Raw genomic sequence first — 20014 nt, forward strand, 5'->3', positions numbered from 1 at the left:
GCTCGACCACACAAATAATTGACTAGTTTTAACTTAATATTAAGATAATAAATTTATGAAATATTACCCTGCTCTATTTTCTTATCTATATGTAAGATGAGACTGGCATTAGTTCTCAATCCAATTATATCTTCAAACAGAGTATAAACTTCTATAAAATACAATCATTTGCATTATCTCAATAATACGATGATTGATTATTGATTAACCACACAAAATTACTCTAAGATACATAAGGCAAGAATAATGCATTCACACTCCCGTGAATCACTCCATTGACAGCTAGACGTCGTCGTTTTGTGTACTGCTATCGTCCCTGTGCACATTAGACTACACTTATTCTACTAAATCCGAATTCTATACTCGTGCTCCCTCCCATCTGCTTTTAAAACCTTTATTAGTTATCATTTAATATCATTAAAATATTATAGCATATACTATCCAACATTTTCTTTACTTGTTATTAGAATTATCATAATTATTACATTCTACATTCATTCACCGTGCATTTCCCTCTAGCACACAATTTTTTTTTTCTTCGTTTGTTTTACCTTCGTTATCTACTTCTTTGCTTTTTATTATTATTATTTTCTATTGAACATAACTGCGGAGTGATAGAGAACGAGCTTCACATGGAACTCTTCTGAGTAGGCACCGAGTTTGTGTGAACGAGAACTCGGCATTTGACTCAGTGACGGTTCGCCACATTCTTGGTCTGATGGTGAATTTTATCTCTGTGATAATCTCTCTTGCTTGACTTTAGGTGAATTGTGTTGCAAAGCTTCTATCTCTGGATCTGAGTTTTTCTTGTTTGGAATTCTAGGTTTTAATGCCATTAAATCGAATTGTTGCCAAGTTACCAAATCTATCTCGCATTTATTTATGTCTCACGAAATTCATTCTTCAAGCAACCAAGTAAACTTTAATCCAGGGCAATTATCAAGGTCCTTTGTTATCATTGCTCATCTAATTTTCTCTGTTTGCCATAGAATATCGATCTTTGTAGTATCTGTCGTTTTCAATTTTCGTGGTCGTTTTTACTTCAGGTTTAGTGCACTAGTTCATGCTTCGAAAGTGCTTTCATCTTCCCCATTAGTTGAAAAGACATTTTCGGCAAGTTGTTAAGCAATTCTATTTACTTTTCTCTCTGTGTATGTGTTTAAAACACTATCACAGACTTCGCCACTCGGATTAACGCGTTATTTAAGCACACTTTTTAGTGAAATTTAGCATGCACACACAAACCTAACGTTGTAGTCTGGTACAAGCTGCATTTCTTAATATCACTTGGCTATCCGGGCCTTCATATGACAACGAAAAAAACAAAGCTTTGTAGTTGGTAGGCCGGCCTTTATTCAGATTTGCCGTTTATGGCTGATCATCCATGACATCAAATGTTGCTTTTTCAACGGAGCTATTCCATGTAATACCATTTTTCATTCTATAAATGGTCTTGGATTTATACGAGGTCAATGTCTTGATCAAGTAGTATTAGTCATGAATCCAAAATAGAAATAAACGAGTAAACACTGGTAATTTCAAAAGGTGCATTTTCATCACGTAATCTGTTGCGGCAGATTTCGAGATCCTTTTTTCCTGGCTTCACTTCCCCACTGCTTATGTTTGCTTAGAAGTGAAAACTCCTTTCCTATAGATGTAATATAACCAATTCAGTGAAGTACTAGTATTTTGAAAATGAACTTAGAAATTGGACCAATCATAATAACCAATATAGACTATAAAAGTCATGAGAAGGCATATTACTGTGACATATTTGAATTAGTTGCCATTTTTAAATAAATTTTGTATGTTAAGCTTGCTCACTTTGATGCATTGTGCTGGTCTTTACCTTTTTGTTTCCATAGCTCATAGGCCAGTTAAGATTGTGAATACTCAACTACTTTTGCATTGACTTTGCCATATATTTGTGTTCCAGATTTGTGCTAGATTGAGATAAACTTGCACTGGCAATGGGTGTATCAGGGAAATGGATTAGAGCATTGATTGGTCTAAAGAAATCAGAAAAGCCAGAGTCTTCTCAGAAGGACGGAAATGTAAGTTTTTCTCTCAACATTTCATACTCGTATTCCTGGGTTTTAGTATTCCTTTCCATATTCTGGTGGCGAAAATAACCATCAGATGTGGAGCTTTTAACTGAGGTTCTGTATCACCATGTAGTTTTTTGGATCCACGCTACCACAAGAAAAGCCAGAGTTTTGTTGCTTGGGTTCCATCTTAAGTGGGAAAGTGTTGTTTTTGTGTTTGTGAGTGTTATTCTCAGAGGGTGTTTAGTATAGTTGATTTTGATTCTTCATCAGAGCATGGTTCACCTTGATTAACTAGTTTTGTTCGTGATATTTTCAATATTAGTATGTGCTCAAGGAATATTCCTCTTGGAAACTATACAAACTGAGTTTTGTAAAATTTAAAATCAGGTTCACTAGAGATGAGGGGGAATACTGCATCTCCCAAATCTGATTGCAAGGCAATATTATTGCTGTCACGTAAGAGAGTTATTGGAACGTCTTGCATTGCCTGTGTCAGTAACTAGGGCGCAGTTTAAATACCTGTAGCGTAATTTCACTTTATACCAATTGGTTTTTAGAGGAGATATGTCATCCTCCAAACCTGATGGCAAGCCAGTGTTAATGCCTTAGCATGTGAGAGATTTGTTGGAAAGTCTCACATGACTTGCCTCAATTACTGGGGTGCGATTTAAATACCTATAGGGCAACATAATGTCAATAAGATTTAAGATGAAATCTGAAAGAGCCACCCAAGGCCTCAATTACTGGTTCCATTCCTGTATAATAAAATATTACTCATTATATACTGTTAAATAACTGTGTATTTTTTAACTTTTCAACTGTTAGAAGGTTGGCAAGTTACATCATCAACGAAGGCAAGCTGTTGAATTTGATAATGGTAAACTTTCAAACGAATTGGATTGTGAAGCTACTCCACCTATTGGAGATGATAATGTCCGTGCAAACCTTGATGCCCATTATTCGTCTTCTTCTTCCCAACAAGCACCTGATGCTGCACATGATCAACAGATGAGGGAGGAACGGGCGGCAATACACATTCAAACAGCATTTCGAGGATTTTTGGTAAATTTCATATTAAATTTGTCTTAATTTACATCACTTGGAATGAAACTTTAATTAGAAGAAATCATATAAACTGAAATTGTTATTATATTTTTCAATGTGACTTTAGGGCAGTGTTTATGTGATGCTGTTTAGTTGTGCCCATCCCCCAATTCAGGAATCTATGTTTTTCTCTAAAATTATTTTGGCGTAGAAGAATCAGATATTGTTATGATTGACAAAAGTGACTTGTCTAACACTAGGTGTCGTTGTTTCTGGAATTTAATTGATCTTTCTTTGAGATGCACTTTGGATTTTTTTTATTAGCTTTTTTTTTTTATTTACTATTGTATTTGTTGAGAGTTGTTAAAAATAAAAATTCAGCAGTTTTGTAGTCAACATGGCAACAGCTTTGACCTACCTGGAAAATTATGTTTTATGTATCAGGCCAGAAGAGCATTACGAGCCTTGAAAGGTGTGGTAAGGCTTCAGGCCCTAGTAAGAGGCCATGCAGTGAGAAAACAAGCAGCAATAACACTCCGTTGTATGCAAGCTTTGGTGAGGGTTCAAGCTCGTGTTCGGGCAAGGCGTGTTTGCATGGCTTTGGAAACTCAAGCATCACAACAGAAACTTCAGCAAAACCTTGCAAATGAAGCTCGAGTTCGAGAAATAGAAGTAAGGACTAAGGAGTATTGTTCTGAAATTGTCATTACCCTTTTTTAGTTGTGCAGTTCTTCACATTTTTCACTAATATTTTATTGTTATCCATTTTCCTGAGGGATGGGTATTAAGAAATTAGGCATAAATTTGAGATGGCTTTTTGATTTTCCTCCTTGCTACTTATCACTTGGATCTAAGTGCAATAAATTTATGGTCAATGTAGCTTTTTGGATCTATCAATTCATTGGTATTTTCGGAGCAACCTGTCATTCCATTTTACTGTGACTACATGATTTCCTGTTTCTTATTTACCAATTTATTCGCAATAATTATCACAAGGCTCATACTTTACTTAAGCAGGATATTAAATTAAGACTGGTACAAACTACGTGCCTATAACAGTTAAATGTAGTAGGCCGGTTTAATTTCTTTGAGACGTTTCTGATGGGTTTATCAGGATACGAAAAAATAGGACTTGGAAAAGGGTAAAAAATTAATAATCCACAGAAGATATGAAGTGGAGACTGGAGAGTGTATTTTCGAAACAGTAAACAAGAGGGCATTCCTCTCGTCCATTTTCCATTCTTCTTTCAATATTATTTCCTTGTTTTTCTGCTGCACTTCTGATACATGTTGTATCGTATATAATGTGATTAAATTGCAGTTTCTTATCAAATTTTTCTGTTTGAGGGACATTGTGATTTACTAATGGTGATTAATAACTCAACTTTTTAAAAATTTACATATAGGAAGGATGGTGTGATAGTGTAGGATCTGTTGAAGATATTCAGGCTAAGATATTGAAGAGACAGGAGGCTGCAGCAAAACGTGAGAGAGCCATGGCATATGCTCTATCTCATCAGGTGAATTTACAATAGCATGTTTTTTAATTATGTCTGTAGTCAATATTATATATTAGTTTTTTTTTCTGCAAACTGCATGATAAGAAATATACGAAATTTGTAATTTCAGTAATTCACAGGAGGGTGTCGTTTTCCCTTCTAGCTATTCTCCATCAGGAGACATCATCAGAAGTCAATTTCTACATCCTACTCTATTATTGTGAACTCCATCTCAATCAGATATTTTGAACGGTCCACCTTTGACACAAGTTTGTATATAGAATCATAGAGAAGAGTAGTAACAGCTTTGGAATTGTTTTTTCCCAAAAAGAAAAAAAAAATACTAGACCAATTCAAACATTATTCAATCAAGCCACTTAGTTTTGTCGCTATTAATTATTGACATTGATAGTGTAACATACTAACATAGTAATATCATATGGTAGTGAAAGTAGAACAAAGTCAGAATTTTTGTCCAACGATTTCCTTAATCACATGATCCGTGGTTTTTCGTTGGTTATAGTTCCCATTTTCCTTTGATACATCGTTTTGGTCCACAGGCTTGGTGTAAGATTTTTCAAATTTTCCCCTTGGCAGTGGCAGGCAGGATCAAGACAACAGCCAGTTTCCTCTGGATTTGAACCAGACAAAAGTAGCTGGGGTTGGAATTGGTTAGAAAGATGGATGGCTGTCCGGCCTTGGGAGAACCGCTTTGTTGACATTAATGTGAAGGATGGGGTAACTGTGCATGAAAATGAAGCTAAGGATGGTAAAAGTGGAACCACACCTCAGTTGAGCTCTGCTAACAAGAAACCATTCTCATCAAACACACATCCAAAACCAGCAAATCATGGAACTGGTCCCACTATTTCTGATGAGTGTGATTCTTCACCTAGTAAGTCTGCTGGTTTGCTAGAATCATCAAAAACACAATCCGTTAAGCTAACTCCTAAGGGTAATGTTGAAAATGCTGCTGAAGAAGTGAACTCAAAACTTAGAATTGGGTCAAGATCTCACAGTAATCCAAAGGAGAGAACATCCCAGGTAGATAAGCAGGCGAAAAAACGATTATCTCTGCCTAACAATGGTGAGTATTCTATTTATGTTAATTTTATTGCTTTTTGTACACTGGGGGTCTGACACCTGCATCACGAGGTTAGAACAATTGTTAAGTGAACTAAATTTAGCTAGTTTGAGTTTGAGATTGACAACTAAATTTAAGTGTACCCAAGTGCATTCACTCATTTAGAGAGGTTGGCCATTATTGTAGAGGACCCTAAGCCTTAAAATTAAATTGATAACATGCATGACAGTTGCAAGAGCAATGTTATTTTTTACGAGTTTTTTTCATTAAGGGTTTTACGCAAGTAAAGATGACCAATCACTTGGAGAGTTATGTTGAGGCTTAAAAGAAGGTTTCTAAATAACTTCATGTCAAGTTGATCCTTATGGCAATGTTGTAGAGAAGTTTTCCTAAACTTTAGCATTTCTTAATTTGCAAATAAATTTTGGCCAGCACTGATAGAAACCCCTTCCGCTGTATTCACCATGGTTTGAATTATTCATTCTAAAATGTTAGTCTCTGGAATAACTTCTCTGATGTTTCGTAAACCCCCTATGAAATTAATTTGCAATTTTGATTAGAAGTTTTATGCAATAATCTTTATTTCTAAGATTTGAGTGTTGTCGAAAGCCCAGTAAGGAATCTGAGAATCCAGTTGTCTGGATTATGTTAGTATAGAACCAGTCTTTAATAAATATTATTTGTTATCTATGCTAAGCAGGGGGTGGTGCAGGATCTCAAATAGTCAAACACCCGATTAGTACTACTAACGTGAAAGGGACGCTAAGCACACACAAGTCTAGTAGGGATAAGCCTAAGCTCAATGGAAGAAGGGATGTGAATACAAAATCAGATCCATAGCTAAATGGAAGAAAGGATGTGATCATAATAAGAAGATGTGAATGTAGTTTCGAGAATCTCGAAAAAGGGAAATCACTCTTTTCTCCATTGATATATACCGTGCATATATAGTGGGTGCATATGATCGGAAGCGGTCAGGGCTTTGTTCTTTGTTCATCCTTGAAGACAGTGATGTGGTTTTGCGGTTGAGATTGGCTTGGGTTGTGATAGGAATAAGATTTGCCTGGTTGATAAAAGTTTGTTTTTATTTATGGATTATTTGTTGTGGTCAGAATGTATGTGATAACATGATGTATTTATATAAAAAAATGTACACTTTTCAGTGTGCGATAACTCTTTGAGGCATTGTATTGTTGTTGCCTCTTGTTCTTTGATGAGCGTATTTTACCTACTCAATATTGCGAATATTTTATTTCTTGTTAATTGGTTATGAAATTTGGGTTAAAATAGTTTAAATTCCAGACAATCATGATGAATAGTAGATCCAGGTGAAGCAGGTACATGACGTTCGTGAATATATATAAATCAATTCTAATGACTATATCTATCAAGCCTCACATAATTTACAAATTTTATAAGAAAATATTTATTATAAAAATCATATTTTTAAATAGACTTAATTAAATTTTTATCTCATGAACTTAGATATTTTTAATTTAGTTTTTATTCAATTATTTAAACTATTAAATAGTTAAAATAATTATATTTTTCATTTGGACTTTTATTGTTTAATTTTTTGTAATGTTACTCATTATTATTTTTTAGATTGTATTTTAAAATTAATTGATAAAAAATAACACATTCAATTATCAGTGTTAATATTTTAATCATTTTTTAATTTAAACTAGTATATTGACCCGGCGTATTTTGTTTTATTTTGTATATTAAAATAATAAAATAGTGAAAATATTATGTAATGAAATATTATAAAAATTAATTTATATTGTTGTAAATGTTGTTATTAAAGTAATGAAATAATAAATCTAAGTAATGCAATAATAATTTTAGATTTAAATATAATAAATAGAGTTGATATCTCAATATAATATAGGTAATTGATTTTACAAAATAATTATAATAGTCTATGATCCGTGCGAACATTTATTTTTTGTTTTTTATTTTTATTTTTTTTAGAATAATAATATAATTGTTATTATATTTATTTAACCATTTAAAATACTAATAATGATATTAATATAAATTTTAAATTTTAAAATTTTTAAAAGATTAAAACTCTATTTAGCAAAAGTATTTAGTATAACAATATTTTTTATAATTAAAAAAAAAACACTTATAATAATAACACCATTATGAATAGTAATAATAATAATAAAAATAATAATGATACCAATAATAATATTTATGCTATAAATATTAATATTAATGTTAACACTAAGGTTAATGTCAACTATAATAATATATAATTATGAAATACGATTCAGTAGTAAATTAATTTAAGATGTGTGTCTAACTATAATAATAATACCATTATAATAATATCTTGTAGTGATAAAAATAATAATAATACAATAACTATATATATATATATATATATATATATATATATATATATATATATAAAGAGATGTACATTTGTTGTGTCTTTTTTTGTTTATATAATTTTATCCTCTTAATTATTATTTGTTAAATTAAAATAATTATTCATAATAAAAATTATTTGTCCATTTTATCATTTTAATAATTTTAGTAACTATTTTTTTAATTCAAATAATTACATAGATATAAAAATAAAATGAACAACAAAACAAATAAAAAGTGTAATTAATTGAGATATGATTCCCTAATAAATAAATATAAAATGTGTGTTTAACTATAATAACAACAATAATAATAATAACACTAAAATAATATCGCGTAGTGATAAAAATAATAATAATAGTAATAATAATATAACTACATATATAAAGAGATAAACATTTTTTGTCTCTTTTTATTTTTTTCAATTTTATCCTCTTACTTGTTATATTTTAAACTTAAATAATTATTTAAAATAAAAAAAATATTTTTTCAGTTTTATTATTTTACTAATTTTAGTAACAATTTTTTTGAATTGAAATAATTATTCAAATGTAAAGATAAATAAACAACAAAACAATAAATCTATTATTCTCTTTTTCTTTATTTATCAACGATGATTCTCTCATTTTTTTATATATTTCACTTCATTTTTAATAAATGTAATTTTTATTTTATATATTATAACTTAATAACAATAAATTATTATCACTTACTAATATAATATCACATATATTTAAAAAATCACGTATATTTAAAAAATTCGTACACATGTGTGACATGTCTACATGTAAGCTAGTTACTTATAATATATTTTTTATTTTAATAACTAAAATTTATTTTATCTATCGCTCTATAATTATATACACTTCTTGTGTATCCTCTTATGTCTTTTTAATTTATCTTTTTAATTTCTATATTTAAAATTTAAATAATTTGTTATAATAAAAAAATATTTTTTTATAAATAAATTTATTATTTTATATAATACCCGTGTTTTGGTTTTCTCTGTATATATACTATTTTCATTTATGTACCAAATGAATTAAATTTGAAAAATAACTATTACGGGCCTATAATTAATGGTGCACAATGTATAACTCATCTTGCTCACAATCAAATTCTAATATTCTTACGTATTAATATAATATTATAAATACTTAAAAGATGTGTACATAATAGTATGTGTTTATTAATAATAATAATAATAATAATAATAATAGCAAATTGCTACTAATACTAATTTACTAATATCAATACTCATATAAATTAAAATAATAATACTAATCATAATAATAATAATAATTAAATAATAATAATAATATTTATTAATATTAATAATAATGACAATTACGCTCCTCAATATTAAATACTAACATTTAATTCCATATAAAATAAAAATAATATTGATGTTTAAATTTGTAATAATAATAATACTACTAATAAAAAATAACCCTCAATAATAATATTACTACTAATAATAGGTAACTATATAAGAAGAGATACACATATTTAATGTTTTTTTTTTTTCAATTTTATATTCTTAATTACTACTTTTAAAATTTTTAAAATTTACTTAATTATTTATCATCAGAAAGCTACTTTTAAATTTTATTATTTTAATTACTACTTTTTTAAATTTAAATCACTATTCATTATAGAAAGTAATTCACACTTTTTTTATTTTAATAGCTACTTTTTCAAATTTATATAGTTACTCGTAATAAAATAAATATTTACATAATATTACCTATAATATTTTTTATTTTAATAATTACAATTTGTTTTATCAATAGTTATATAACTATATCTATAATATTTAACATAAAATGTTATAATATATTAACAAAGCATCGGTCATATAAGGCTTTTAAAGATTCTGGTTTATAAACGTAAATAATAACAAAATATTATCAATATCAATAAATATTGATGAATAATATATATAAAATCTTTTATTGTTGATATTATATTTTTAACAAGAAAGTTTAATTTTCCGGTACTACAGTTTATCTCTATGGATGGATTTTGTCTAAGAATAGAATCTTAAGGTGGTGGCGAGTTAGCCAAAATTGTTTTGGCTAACGCCTGATTCAAGTTAGTTTGCTATTGTTGCCAACAAATGCAAACTTGGCAGGGTTTGAAAAAAATAAAAATAAAAAAACTGAAAGATTTTGTTTTCCAGCGGAATTTGAATTGTGTGAAGTTACATGAGGTACCGTAACACACCTCGCAGTTACACAGTAGAGCGTGAGAGAAGATAACAGAAAAATAAAAGTCCCAACCTCAACCCTTCCTGTAGCCACTACCCACCCAATCTTTCTCCTCCCACCAAACCCAAACCCCTTTTTTTTCCCTCCTCTTCCTCTTCATCATCTTCTGGACACAACAAAAACATTAACCCTAACCCTAGAAAACAAAAACCCGTGTGTTTTTGTGTTTGTGTTTTTGTTTTTGTTCTTGTTTTTGTCTCAGAAACACAGATACGTAGAGAGTGTTAGTGTGATCGTTGATGTGTTGTGGAGGGGAATAGGAATCGATCGTTCACAATTCCAGACCAGAGGCATTGGCCAGTAGTGGCAGGAAGAGTGTTGCAGTGGAGCATTTTACCTCAATTGAGGATTGCCCCAAATTCAATGTTCTCAACCCCATTTGTGTTAACCTTCTCCCTTCTCCTCTCCCTCCCAATCCTCTTCTTCCTCGCTCCGAGGATCCTCCCTCCCAAACCCCACTCTCTGCCAATTTCTCCCTCCGACGAACTCGATGACATCACCCTCTTCAACCGCGCCATCACCCTCGCAAATTCCCGCGCCACCACCGCCTCCGCCACCAACCCCTCCAAATTCTTCCACCTCTCATCCAAAAACCCCTCTCTCAAAATAGCCTTCCTTTTCCTCACAAACACCGATCTCCACTTCTCACCCCTCTGGGACCTCTACTTCCGCGACACCCCATCCAACCTCTTCAACATCTACATCCACGCCGACCCCTCCGTCAACATCACGCGCCCCCTCTCCCCGCTCTTCGCCGACAAATTCATCCCCTCCAAACGCACCTTCCGCGCCTCCCCCACCCTCATCTCCGCCACGCGCCGCCTCCTCGCCACTGCCCTCCTCGACGACCCCGCCAACGCCTACTTCGCCCTCCTCTCCCAGCACTGCGTCCCTCTCCACTCCTTCACCTACACCTACCGCTCCCTCCTCCTCTCCCCCACCTTCGACTCCTCCGATCCTGAATCCTCCCGCATCGGTATCCGCCTCAAGTACAAATCTTTCATCGAAATCCTCTCCCACGCTCCCAAGCTCTGGAAACGCTACACCTCCCGCGGCCGCTACGCCATGATGCCCGAAGTCCCCTTCGAACAGTTCCGCGTCGGCTCCCAGTTCTTCGCCCTCACGCGCCGCCACGCTCTCCTCGTCGTCAAGGACAGAACCCTCTGGAGGAAATTCAAGATCCCCTGCTACCGCGACGACGAATGCTACCCCGAGGAGCATTACTTTCCCACGCTCTTGTCCATGGCAGATCCTGATGGCTGCACCAAATACACGCTCACCAAAGTTAATTGGACCGGCACCGTCAACGGTCACCCCTATACTTACCGGCCGCCGGAAGTCTCTTCGGAACTCATTCTCCGGCTCCGCCAGTCCAATAATTCTGAGTCTTACCTATTCGCCAGGAAATTCACCCCGGATTGCTTGGAACCCTTGATGCGCATTGCCAAATCTGTCATCTTCAGGGATTGAAATTTCAAGCACGGTGCGTTTATTTATTTATTTTTTTTCCTTTTCTTCTGTTATTTTAGTTTATTTTAGTTCTTGTGATTTATCAGAGTTATCTGCACTTAAGCCATAGATACATTGAGTTGGGGTTTGTCTGTGGTATTACAGTCAAAATGATTGGATATTTGTTGCCGGAGGGTGGCTGTTTCCATCTTCAGCTTTATATATTGGAATCTGGGTTTGATGCTTGTGTTATGTGCTTTTCTTACGTTTGCAGCATCAAAATGCTGCATGATGATATTTCTAGGGGTTTAAAGTTGAGAATTACTTTTTTTGAATTTTCAATGCACAAAATGAAGGAAGAAAAATTTGTTGTTTTGATAGTAAAAGTAACTTTGTTATCTCTCAACTGAAATCTGAACATGTTTAGTCCATAGGTGGAATAAAAGTGAGGCACTGATGTAAATTTTGGAGGGACCTCCTCAAGTTGCTTTTCAAGCAACATATGTGTATAGGTTCATCAGTGCTTGTATAGGGAATGTGATTCTCTCGCTCTTTATGGAGTGTATTTTGCTTTTGGCATTTGCGGTGTTCATACCCTTACTACTTTGTGATGCGAAAAAGGTTTATGATGTCTACTTATTGTCTTCTGAATGTCAAAATCATGGTGGTGCTAGAGTAGTTAGTTGCCGCGTTTAGTAAGGATAGGGACTCCTTATCTTTTGCATTGTTGTGAATTTGGATCTGGTTGTGAATGTGTACACTTAATTCATAGGTAATGCATAAGTTTTTCTACCTAATTCACATTCGCACGAGTTAATACATGAAAACGAGGGTGAATCTAATCTACAGTGTTATGTAGGCATTTCCTAGATTCTAATCGGCATGTTGGATTCTCTTTTTTCTCAGTAATTTGGTTTGTCATGCACAAAATACGGAGGCTTGTCGAGGGTATTGTGGGTAGACTTTTTTTATTAATTTCTTCGTTTGTTTTTTCTGTCGTGATAATCTTGTTTCACCAAATTTTATTCTAGCAGGTGGGAAAGGTCAATGAAGAGATTTATGAAAAGATCATATTACTTTGGCTATGAATTGATGGTGGTGTATAGTTTGAAGAGGCACGTAAAGCCCACATCCTATATACCCTGTGCTTTCAAATTACGAGTCTTGGGACTGCACAAATGAGGGAATCAAATCAAAATAGAAAGATCAAAGAAACAGGTAAACACCTGCGTGAGTTGAAAAAGAATGGCGGGTGCCCTAGTCAAGTGTATTTAGTATGGTGCAAGTGCTCAAGTAATTGCGAATTTGTCATAGAAAATCATGTAGGTAGTTTTTCCTTTTGTGGGTCGGTTTTGTACATAGAGTTGTGTAAAACATTGTTTAAAAGCTCTACAGTGTTACTACTTTTCAAAAGAAAAAAAAAGAAAAGCCGTTGCCTAAACGTGAGGCAACAGTGACTGCAATTATAACAGGAAAAAAAAAACTGTCCACATTTGGCCAATTGCTTGCTTCTCCATTCTCGATTCGATCCTTTGGAAATTTGGAACCTTGCTATTTCCACCGCCCTGTTTTTTCATTCCGTTTGACCTCTTTCATTTGCTTTTTGTGCCCTTCTGTGGAAAGTGTCATATAGTTGCTTTACTTTCATTCCCCTACATAAATTCATGAAAGAAAAAGAAATAAATATTCTTTTAGAATTTGTGTGAAGCAGTCACGGGATCAGTTTCTTGCTCTGTTGTAATACTTGTCTATGCTTTATCTAGATTGGACTTAGTTCATTTAAACATTTTATTCATGGGAGGAGTCGGTGGCAGTATAATAATTGTTAATAGTTATGAACTGTTCAAATTCATATATTATTATATTGTTGATGATCATGTTCTCATAGATTATGCATAAGTGGCTTCTATAATAGCGACAAAATTGAAACTTGTCGGTGCTGGCTGGTTCTTTTCTCTTTCTCAATAAAAAATGGACCCCAGAGGACAGGAAAGTCGCATACTTCTGATGTGTGGGGGACCACGCCTCACGTAGAGACAGTTGGCTTCCATTTTTCTGAGTTATCAAGACACGTTTGGATCAACTTCTAGTTTGTATCTCTGTAAATTCACTGGGATTTCCTTTTAAATTTTAACCTCATTCTGAAACCTGACAAAAACATAGTAAGTTATTTTGTTATTTTTGGATGTCGGTGTTAGTTAATCTGTGAGCATATAATATGATTGAACCAACAGCAGCGTTTTATAACTGTAACTTTCATATAAAAAGCAAGAAACACTTTTTCATTTTATAATAATGGATTACTTTAATCAGCTTATGCTCTTCTAAGTTGTTTGTTGATAGGGGAGGGACCATAATAGCATCAAAGAGGAAGTTAGGTAAGTTGTTAGCTTACCACCAAATTATGGTTGAAAAATGAACCATTATTCAATGTTGTTTACATCTAAATTAAAGAGTTGGTAGGGCTATGCTAGCTCAAGGAAAAGGAACTCAGATTAGTTGGACGGGTTGCTTAGGATTTCTTTTTAACATTAGATTGTAATAATAGATTAAAGGTTTAAATACCTTTTTCGTCTTCATTTTCGTAGTGTTGATTGCGGATGATTCTCATTGACAAAATGTTTAAAATGATTCTCATTTTTATTGAATGTTTAAAATGATTCTCATTTTCGTAATTCGTATTTTATTTGGTCTTTTTATGTTACACCGTTTAAGTTGGTAACAGAGCACCTTATAGGTTGTATAGGTGACACTGTTTATATTATATTGCATTGGAGTGTGTTATATGTGCTGTAGAGATGGTTCCGTTACTGATTTAAACGACGAAATAAAAAATGATCAAATAAAATACGAATTGTAAAAATGAGGACCATTTTAAATATTAGGTAAAAATACCATTTTAAATATTTTGTCAAAATAAAAATTATTCGTAACAAACATTACAAAAATAGAAAATAAAGAGAAAAATATATTTAAACCTAGATTAAAAGTGGGTTTAAAGAATAGTCTCTTACCTTTTTGTAGTATTTGGCTACTTATCTTGTGCTCAAAGAAATGTATGGTTCTGTTCTGTCAGATGCACATGTGATCTTCATCATCCTGGAAACAGAATCCTGGAAACAGAAGCAAACAATCCACAATTGTGCATTTAATCATTAGTCCTTTTGACAGTTGACAATTCTGCTTTTTCGTAGTTTTGACAATTTTCAATTATTGAAAAACGATTCTTAACAATAACACATTAATATAAAATATTCACATTATTTAGTACACTTGGTATGAATTTATTTTACTTAAAAACGTGTATTAAAATATATATTACTACCGTTCAATAAAATAGTGTAAATAATCGATTTGCATTTAGAAAAAAATTGAATATTTTCCATCCATAACACGTCTAATTTAAGATGAGTTAAGAGTTAAGTGTTTAGACTACAGATAAAGAAAAAAAATTAATGAGTAAATTATTGTTAGAAAAATGTCTTGGAGAAACCTGACCTCAACTTTCGGCCAGTAGATATGCTTTACAAATTCTAACTCGGAAAACATGTGTCCCATAGTTTTTGTACGATTGGATCTAATCATTATTGAGATGTTTTTAAGATACTCTTTCGTTTTATCTGGGTCTATAATACTTTATTTACATAACATCAAGAGAAGGAAAATAAAAACATAAAATATTTATTCTTTTTCAACTGGTTGACAAGTAATACACAAATACATAAAACAGATAATTTAATATTTTAAAATCTTATATTATAAATATATATATATATATATATATATATTAATTCTTATAATAAATTTTGTGTACAAATCACATAATCTTATCCATATATTTTCATGGATACAGGTTTTATAAATTTGCGAGGCATCTATTAGAATTAAATATCTGACTCTCAGTCCAATAAACCACCTATCTCTCTCATAAATCACAAACATCAATATCGTAAATATTTGACTATACTTTTGAAAGATATATACATTATATTAGACTATGAGATCTATAATTGTTATATTACATTCTATATGGTGTCATTACATCAAAACTATATAATAAGAACATATTTCATTCATACATGATGGTGAATTTCTATGACCCACTAGACACAATTTTTTTCACACTACATATTAGGTTTCTTTCGATTCTCACGATATGATATTCTCTCCTATACGAGTCTAATATCAAAAGAGTCTGGATCATTTCTTTTGTAATCCCAATTTTAATATACAACTTAAAATCCTAACATAACATTTCTTTCCTGAAAATATATATGTTCATCACACACATGTATCACAATTATGGTATTCATCACACACATGTATCACAATCATACCATAATAGATTTTCATTGATACATATACACTCAACTCAATTTAAATAGTAATAAATTATAATTAATTATCCATTACATTACACAATAATATTTAAATACAATATATTAATCAAATATAACAATTTAGTGAAAGATAATATTTATAAACATTTAAAAATTTATTGGTTTCTCATGTTTTTTTCTTTTCCCCATGTGTTTCTTGACCTCTTAAAGAAAGATGGAGGAAATGCATTAAAAGTTGTGAAATGAAGTTTAATACATCTCACATTTTTATAAAAGCAACCACTGTGCAAACAAATCGACTAATTTAGGGGTTAGTAATATAAATCAGTTTTAGTGATTTAATATTTTATCTCTTATCGTTGTTTAGATTCACTTTTCAAAATAGTTTCAACTCCCTACTTTTTATTCTGATTGACTTGTTTAAAAGGAATTTGTTTCTATATTTTTTCCTTGGTTTTGGTTTGGTCCCTCATTCTTTTGTTTTTGTTTTTCATTTTCATATGATTTTTTAATGTGATGCATATGATTGATAAATTTTGGGATCAGGGTCTAAATGAAATGTAAAAGATCCATAGTGTTGTCTAACATGAGTAAAAAAAATTTAAAAACTTATTTTCTTAAACTTCAAAAAACTCTGTCTATTAGCATTTGACATATTTAGCGACTTAAACACATGTTGTGGTTCGCATAATTACCGTTCAACTTGTAGAGTAAAAGACACAAACAATGAATTTTTGTCACTGAGCAAAAGCTTTGCTCATCCAACGACCATAGTATTTGTCGAATAAGTAAACCACTAGAACATTTGGCATTTAATACAAATAACTCTTTTAAGGAATTTACTTGTCTAGTGACCAAAACTCCTAGATTTTCAATTAATTAAATTTTGTCCAATAATATTTGGTTCAGTTAATGAATTTGGCCCACCCAACCACTTTGTATAGTTTACAAATTTTGCAGAATATAACAATGGTCTAATTGGTTCAAACTGAGGCTTTTCTTCATTTCTTTTGCCTAACATGAAACATTTTATCCAAATAACAACAATTTAATTCAATTGAAAAAAATTTCACTACTCAACATACAATAAAGCTCTTATTTTGAATTCATTCATTTGAATCAAATAATTTCATCTCAAATTTAAACATTTATATTCAAATAAAACATAATTCCTACAATAATTAATTACTGTGACTACTTCACCTTCACATTCGGGTTATTAAATCTTGTGTAGATTTCAACTTCAATCAATGATTTAAGAATACCCTTACAATTTTGTAGTAACAAATATTCATCTTTTTTGTAAAAGGAACAAGGACAAGATCCATAATTTTCATGTACGCAAAACCTTCCAAAATCAACCCAAGAAAAAGGAGAAAAAAAATGGATTAATAATATTTTAATTTATCTTTTTTGACTCACTTTTAACCTACTTATTCGATCACCATTAGATCATCTATTTTAATTCTTTTTAGTGATGTAGTGTGAGAATCTAACGGTGATTAAATCAGTGGGTTAAAAATAGATAAAAACAAAGATTAAAATATCATTATCTAAAAAATTTACTCTAAAACAAATTTCAATCACATGGACTTATTATGTTCTCACTAAGATTCTTAAGATTTTGATCTAGGATAGGATGATCAAATTCTTCATAAGTTTAAAGATGAGAGAGAAAGTAAAGAAAAAGAATTTGTAGAAAAAATATGAATTTTCTAAAATAAATTTAAATAATTATTTTTTTATATTTACGAACTTTATACTCAAATAATAAAATATTCAGTTTTTATCGCTTCTAAGTAATTTACTACGTATTTACACGTTTTATAATCAATTAGACCTAAACCAAAATAGGTAATTAACTTTATATTTTAAAATTAATCAAATTAATCCAAACGTATAAATAATCTTCAGTACCATTACATTATTAGTTTATCGTCTTGTCTTTTATCATCGTTATGGTGACAATTACTAAGACAACTGTTGTACTTCTAGTACCCTCTATGAATGTTACTATCAATGTCATCTAGGGATGGCAACGGGGCGGGGCGGGGACGGGTTTCGCTATCCCATACCCATCCCCGCATAAAAAATTCATCCCCATCCCCATCCCCATACCCAAACCCAACGGGTATCAAACTTTTTTTCCATCCCCATCCCCACCGGGTAACGGGTATAATCTCGTACCCATACCCGTACCTGTGTTCTAACTACTTCAATATTAATTTTTATAAAAGAAAAAAAATTACGGTAAAGAGATATTATGAAATATTCAATATTAGGAGGATTTTCTTCGATGCCAAATACCTTAAAATAAATTATAATTGTTTACATTTTATATTAGAATACCAAATAAAATTTCATGTGAACCAAAACATTTGTTAAATTTGCAAACTACAACATTGATGAACTTAGTTGATAAAATTAAAAAATATTTCAAAAAAATATAAAAGGAAAACAAATATTTAAATTAAAATATATTTTAAATGTTTGTTTACTTCAATTTTTTAAATTCTAATGAATATCTTTTTTATACACTAATAAAAGTTATAATATATCACTTGATCAAAATGACACAAAGAATAAAAAATAAACATAATAATAAAAGGAAAACAAATATTCAAATTAAAATATATTTTAAATGTTTGTTTACTTCAATTTTTTAAATTATAATGAATCTCTTTTTTATACACTAATAAAAGTTATAATACATCACTTGATCAAAATGACACAAAGAACAAATAATAAACATAATAATAAAATTTTGACATAGATTTTGTATCTTTTGAACTTCAATATATGTTGGATAGTGACAAAAAAATATTCATAGCAATTACATTAAATTTTTATATTGTAGTAAATAAAAGTTATTTATACAATTAAAGTGGAAAAAATTACAATATGATTAATAGTGAGTTATAAAATAACAAATAATTAGATAGAATATATCGAAATATTATTCTACATGATGAAAATAAACAATAAATAAAAATATTAAAAGACTAACAAATGTGTGTTTTAGAAATAATTTGAGAGACTATCGAAAGAAATCGCACAAAGGAAATCAAATGTATGATAAAATGAAAAATACCTTACAGAACTAATTATTAAATTATGTTTGAAGTGGTTAAAATTAAATAGAAATATCATTAGTGACCAAAAAATTTGTCATTAAATTACATATAAATTAGTAATTAAATTGGTCACTAAATCAAGTACAGATTCGATCATTGAATCGGTCACTAATTTAGTCATTGATTCAGACAATAAATCAACTACTACCACCAATGACGAAAAATAGTGACTGATATGGGTTACTGACTAAATCAGTCACCATTTCATGTTTTTCTTGTAGTGAATTATCATATACTATTCCTAAATATCATTATATATATATATATATATATATATATATATATATATATATAAAATTTTAACCACTTCAAACAGAATTTAAAGTGAAAAAATTACATTATGATTAATAATGAGTTATAAAATAAAAAATAATTAGATAGAATATATCGAAATATTATTCTACATGATGAAAATAAAAAAAATAAATAAAAATATTAAAAAACTAACAAATGTGTGTTTTAGAAATAATTTGAGAGACTATCGAAAAAAATCACACAAAGGAAATCAAATGTATAACTAAGGTATGATAAGACGAAAAATATCTTAGAGAATTAAGAAAACTTTTCAAATATTAACATATAATTAATGGTTGAAAAATAATGAAAATTATTTTAATGAAACAAAAGAGTTCTTCAAATTAAACAAAAATTAATAATAATAATAAGTAAAGAATTTTTTTTATATTATCTTAAATTGAGAGTATAAACATTCTCATGTGAAAGAAAAATTTATAATAAATAAAAATATTAAAAAATAATATAAATAT

General features: G+C 30.6%; 2 protein-coding genes across 11 annotated transcripts; both read left to right on the plus strand.

Moving 5' to 3' along the window:
- Positions 1-506: 506 nt before the first annotated feature.
- Positions 507-6938, plus strand: IQD5 (IQ-domain 5). 9 transcript variants are annotated; one of them, XM_085674003.1, is made up of 8 exons: positions 510-721; positions 824-944; positions 1937-2054; positions 2874-3110; positions 3537-3764; positions 4499-4612; positions 5189-5678; positions 6373-6938. In XM_085674003.1, the coding sequence occupies exons 3-8, from the start codon at positions 1971-1973 to the stop codon at positions 6513-6515; spliced, it is 1296 nt and encodes a 431-aa protein (XP_085530129.1). In that variant the 5' UTR covers positions 510-721; positions 824-944; positions 1937-1970; the 3' UTR covers positions 6516-6938. The 9 variants fall into 9 exon arrangements, with proteins under 9 accessions (XP_027929111.1, XP_027929112.1, XP_027929113.1 ...); XM_028073310.2 differs by lacking the exon at positions 824-944 and having other exon boundaries at positions 507-763; positions 2877-3110; XM_028073311.2 differs by lacking the exon at positions 824-944 and having other exon boundaries at positions 507-721; positions 2877-3110.
- Positions 6939-10200: 3262 nt separating this feature from the next.
- LOC114185374 (Core-2/I-branching beta-1,6-N-acetylglucosaminyltransferase family protein) lies at positions 10201-13557 on the plus strand. 2 transcript variants are annotated; one of them, XM_028073064.2, is made up of 2 exons: positions 10201-11807; positions 12805-13557. In XM_028073064.2, the coding sequence occupies exon 1, from the start codon at positions 10688-10690 to the stop codon at positions 11792-11794; it is 1107 nt and encodes a 368-aa protein (XP_027928865.1). In that variant the 5' UTR covers positions 10201-10687; the 3' UTR covers positions 11795-11807; positions 12805-13557. The 2 variants fall into 2 exon arrangements, with proteins under 2 accessions (XP_027928865.1, XP_027928864.1); XM_028073063.2 differs by having other exon boundaries at positions 10210-11807; positions 12808-13557.
- The last annotated feature ends 6457 nt before the right edge of the window (positions 13558-20014 follow it).

The sequence above is a fragment of the Vigna unguiculata genome, chromosome 5 (assembly GCF_037176805.1).
Source record: "Vigna unguiculata cultivar grain cowpea cultivar isolate G323 ecotype 2 chromosome 5, ASM3717680v1, whole genome shotgun sequence".
NCBI lineage: Eukaryota > Viridiplantae > Streptophyta > Magnoliopsida > Fabales > Fabaceae > Vigna > Vigna unguiculata.

Coding starts and splice junctions, on each gene's coding strand:
- IQD5 (XM_028073305.2), top strand. CDS start 1,971: ATGGGTGTATCAGGGAAATGGATTAGAGCATTGATTGGTCTAAAGAAA. Junction 2,055..2,873: donor CTTCTCAGAAGGACGGAAAT/GTAAGTTTTTCT, acceptor TTCAACTGTTAG/AAGGTTGGCAAGTTACATCA. Junction 5,679..6,372: donor ATTATCTCTGCCTAACAATG/GTGAGTATTCTA, acceptor ATCTATGCTAAG/CAGGGGGTGGTGCAGGATCT.
- LOC114185374 (XM_028073064.2), top strand. CDS start 10,688: ATGTTCTCAACCCCATTTGTGTTAACCTTCTCCCTTCTCCTCTCCCTC.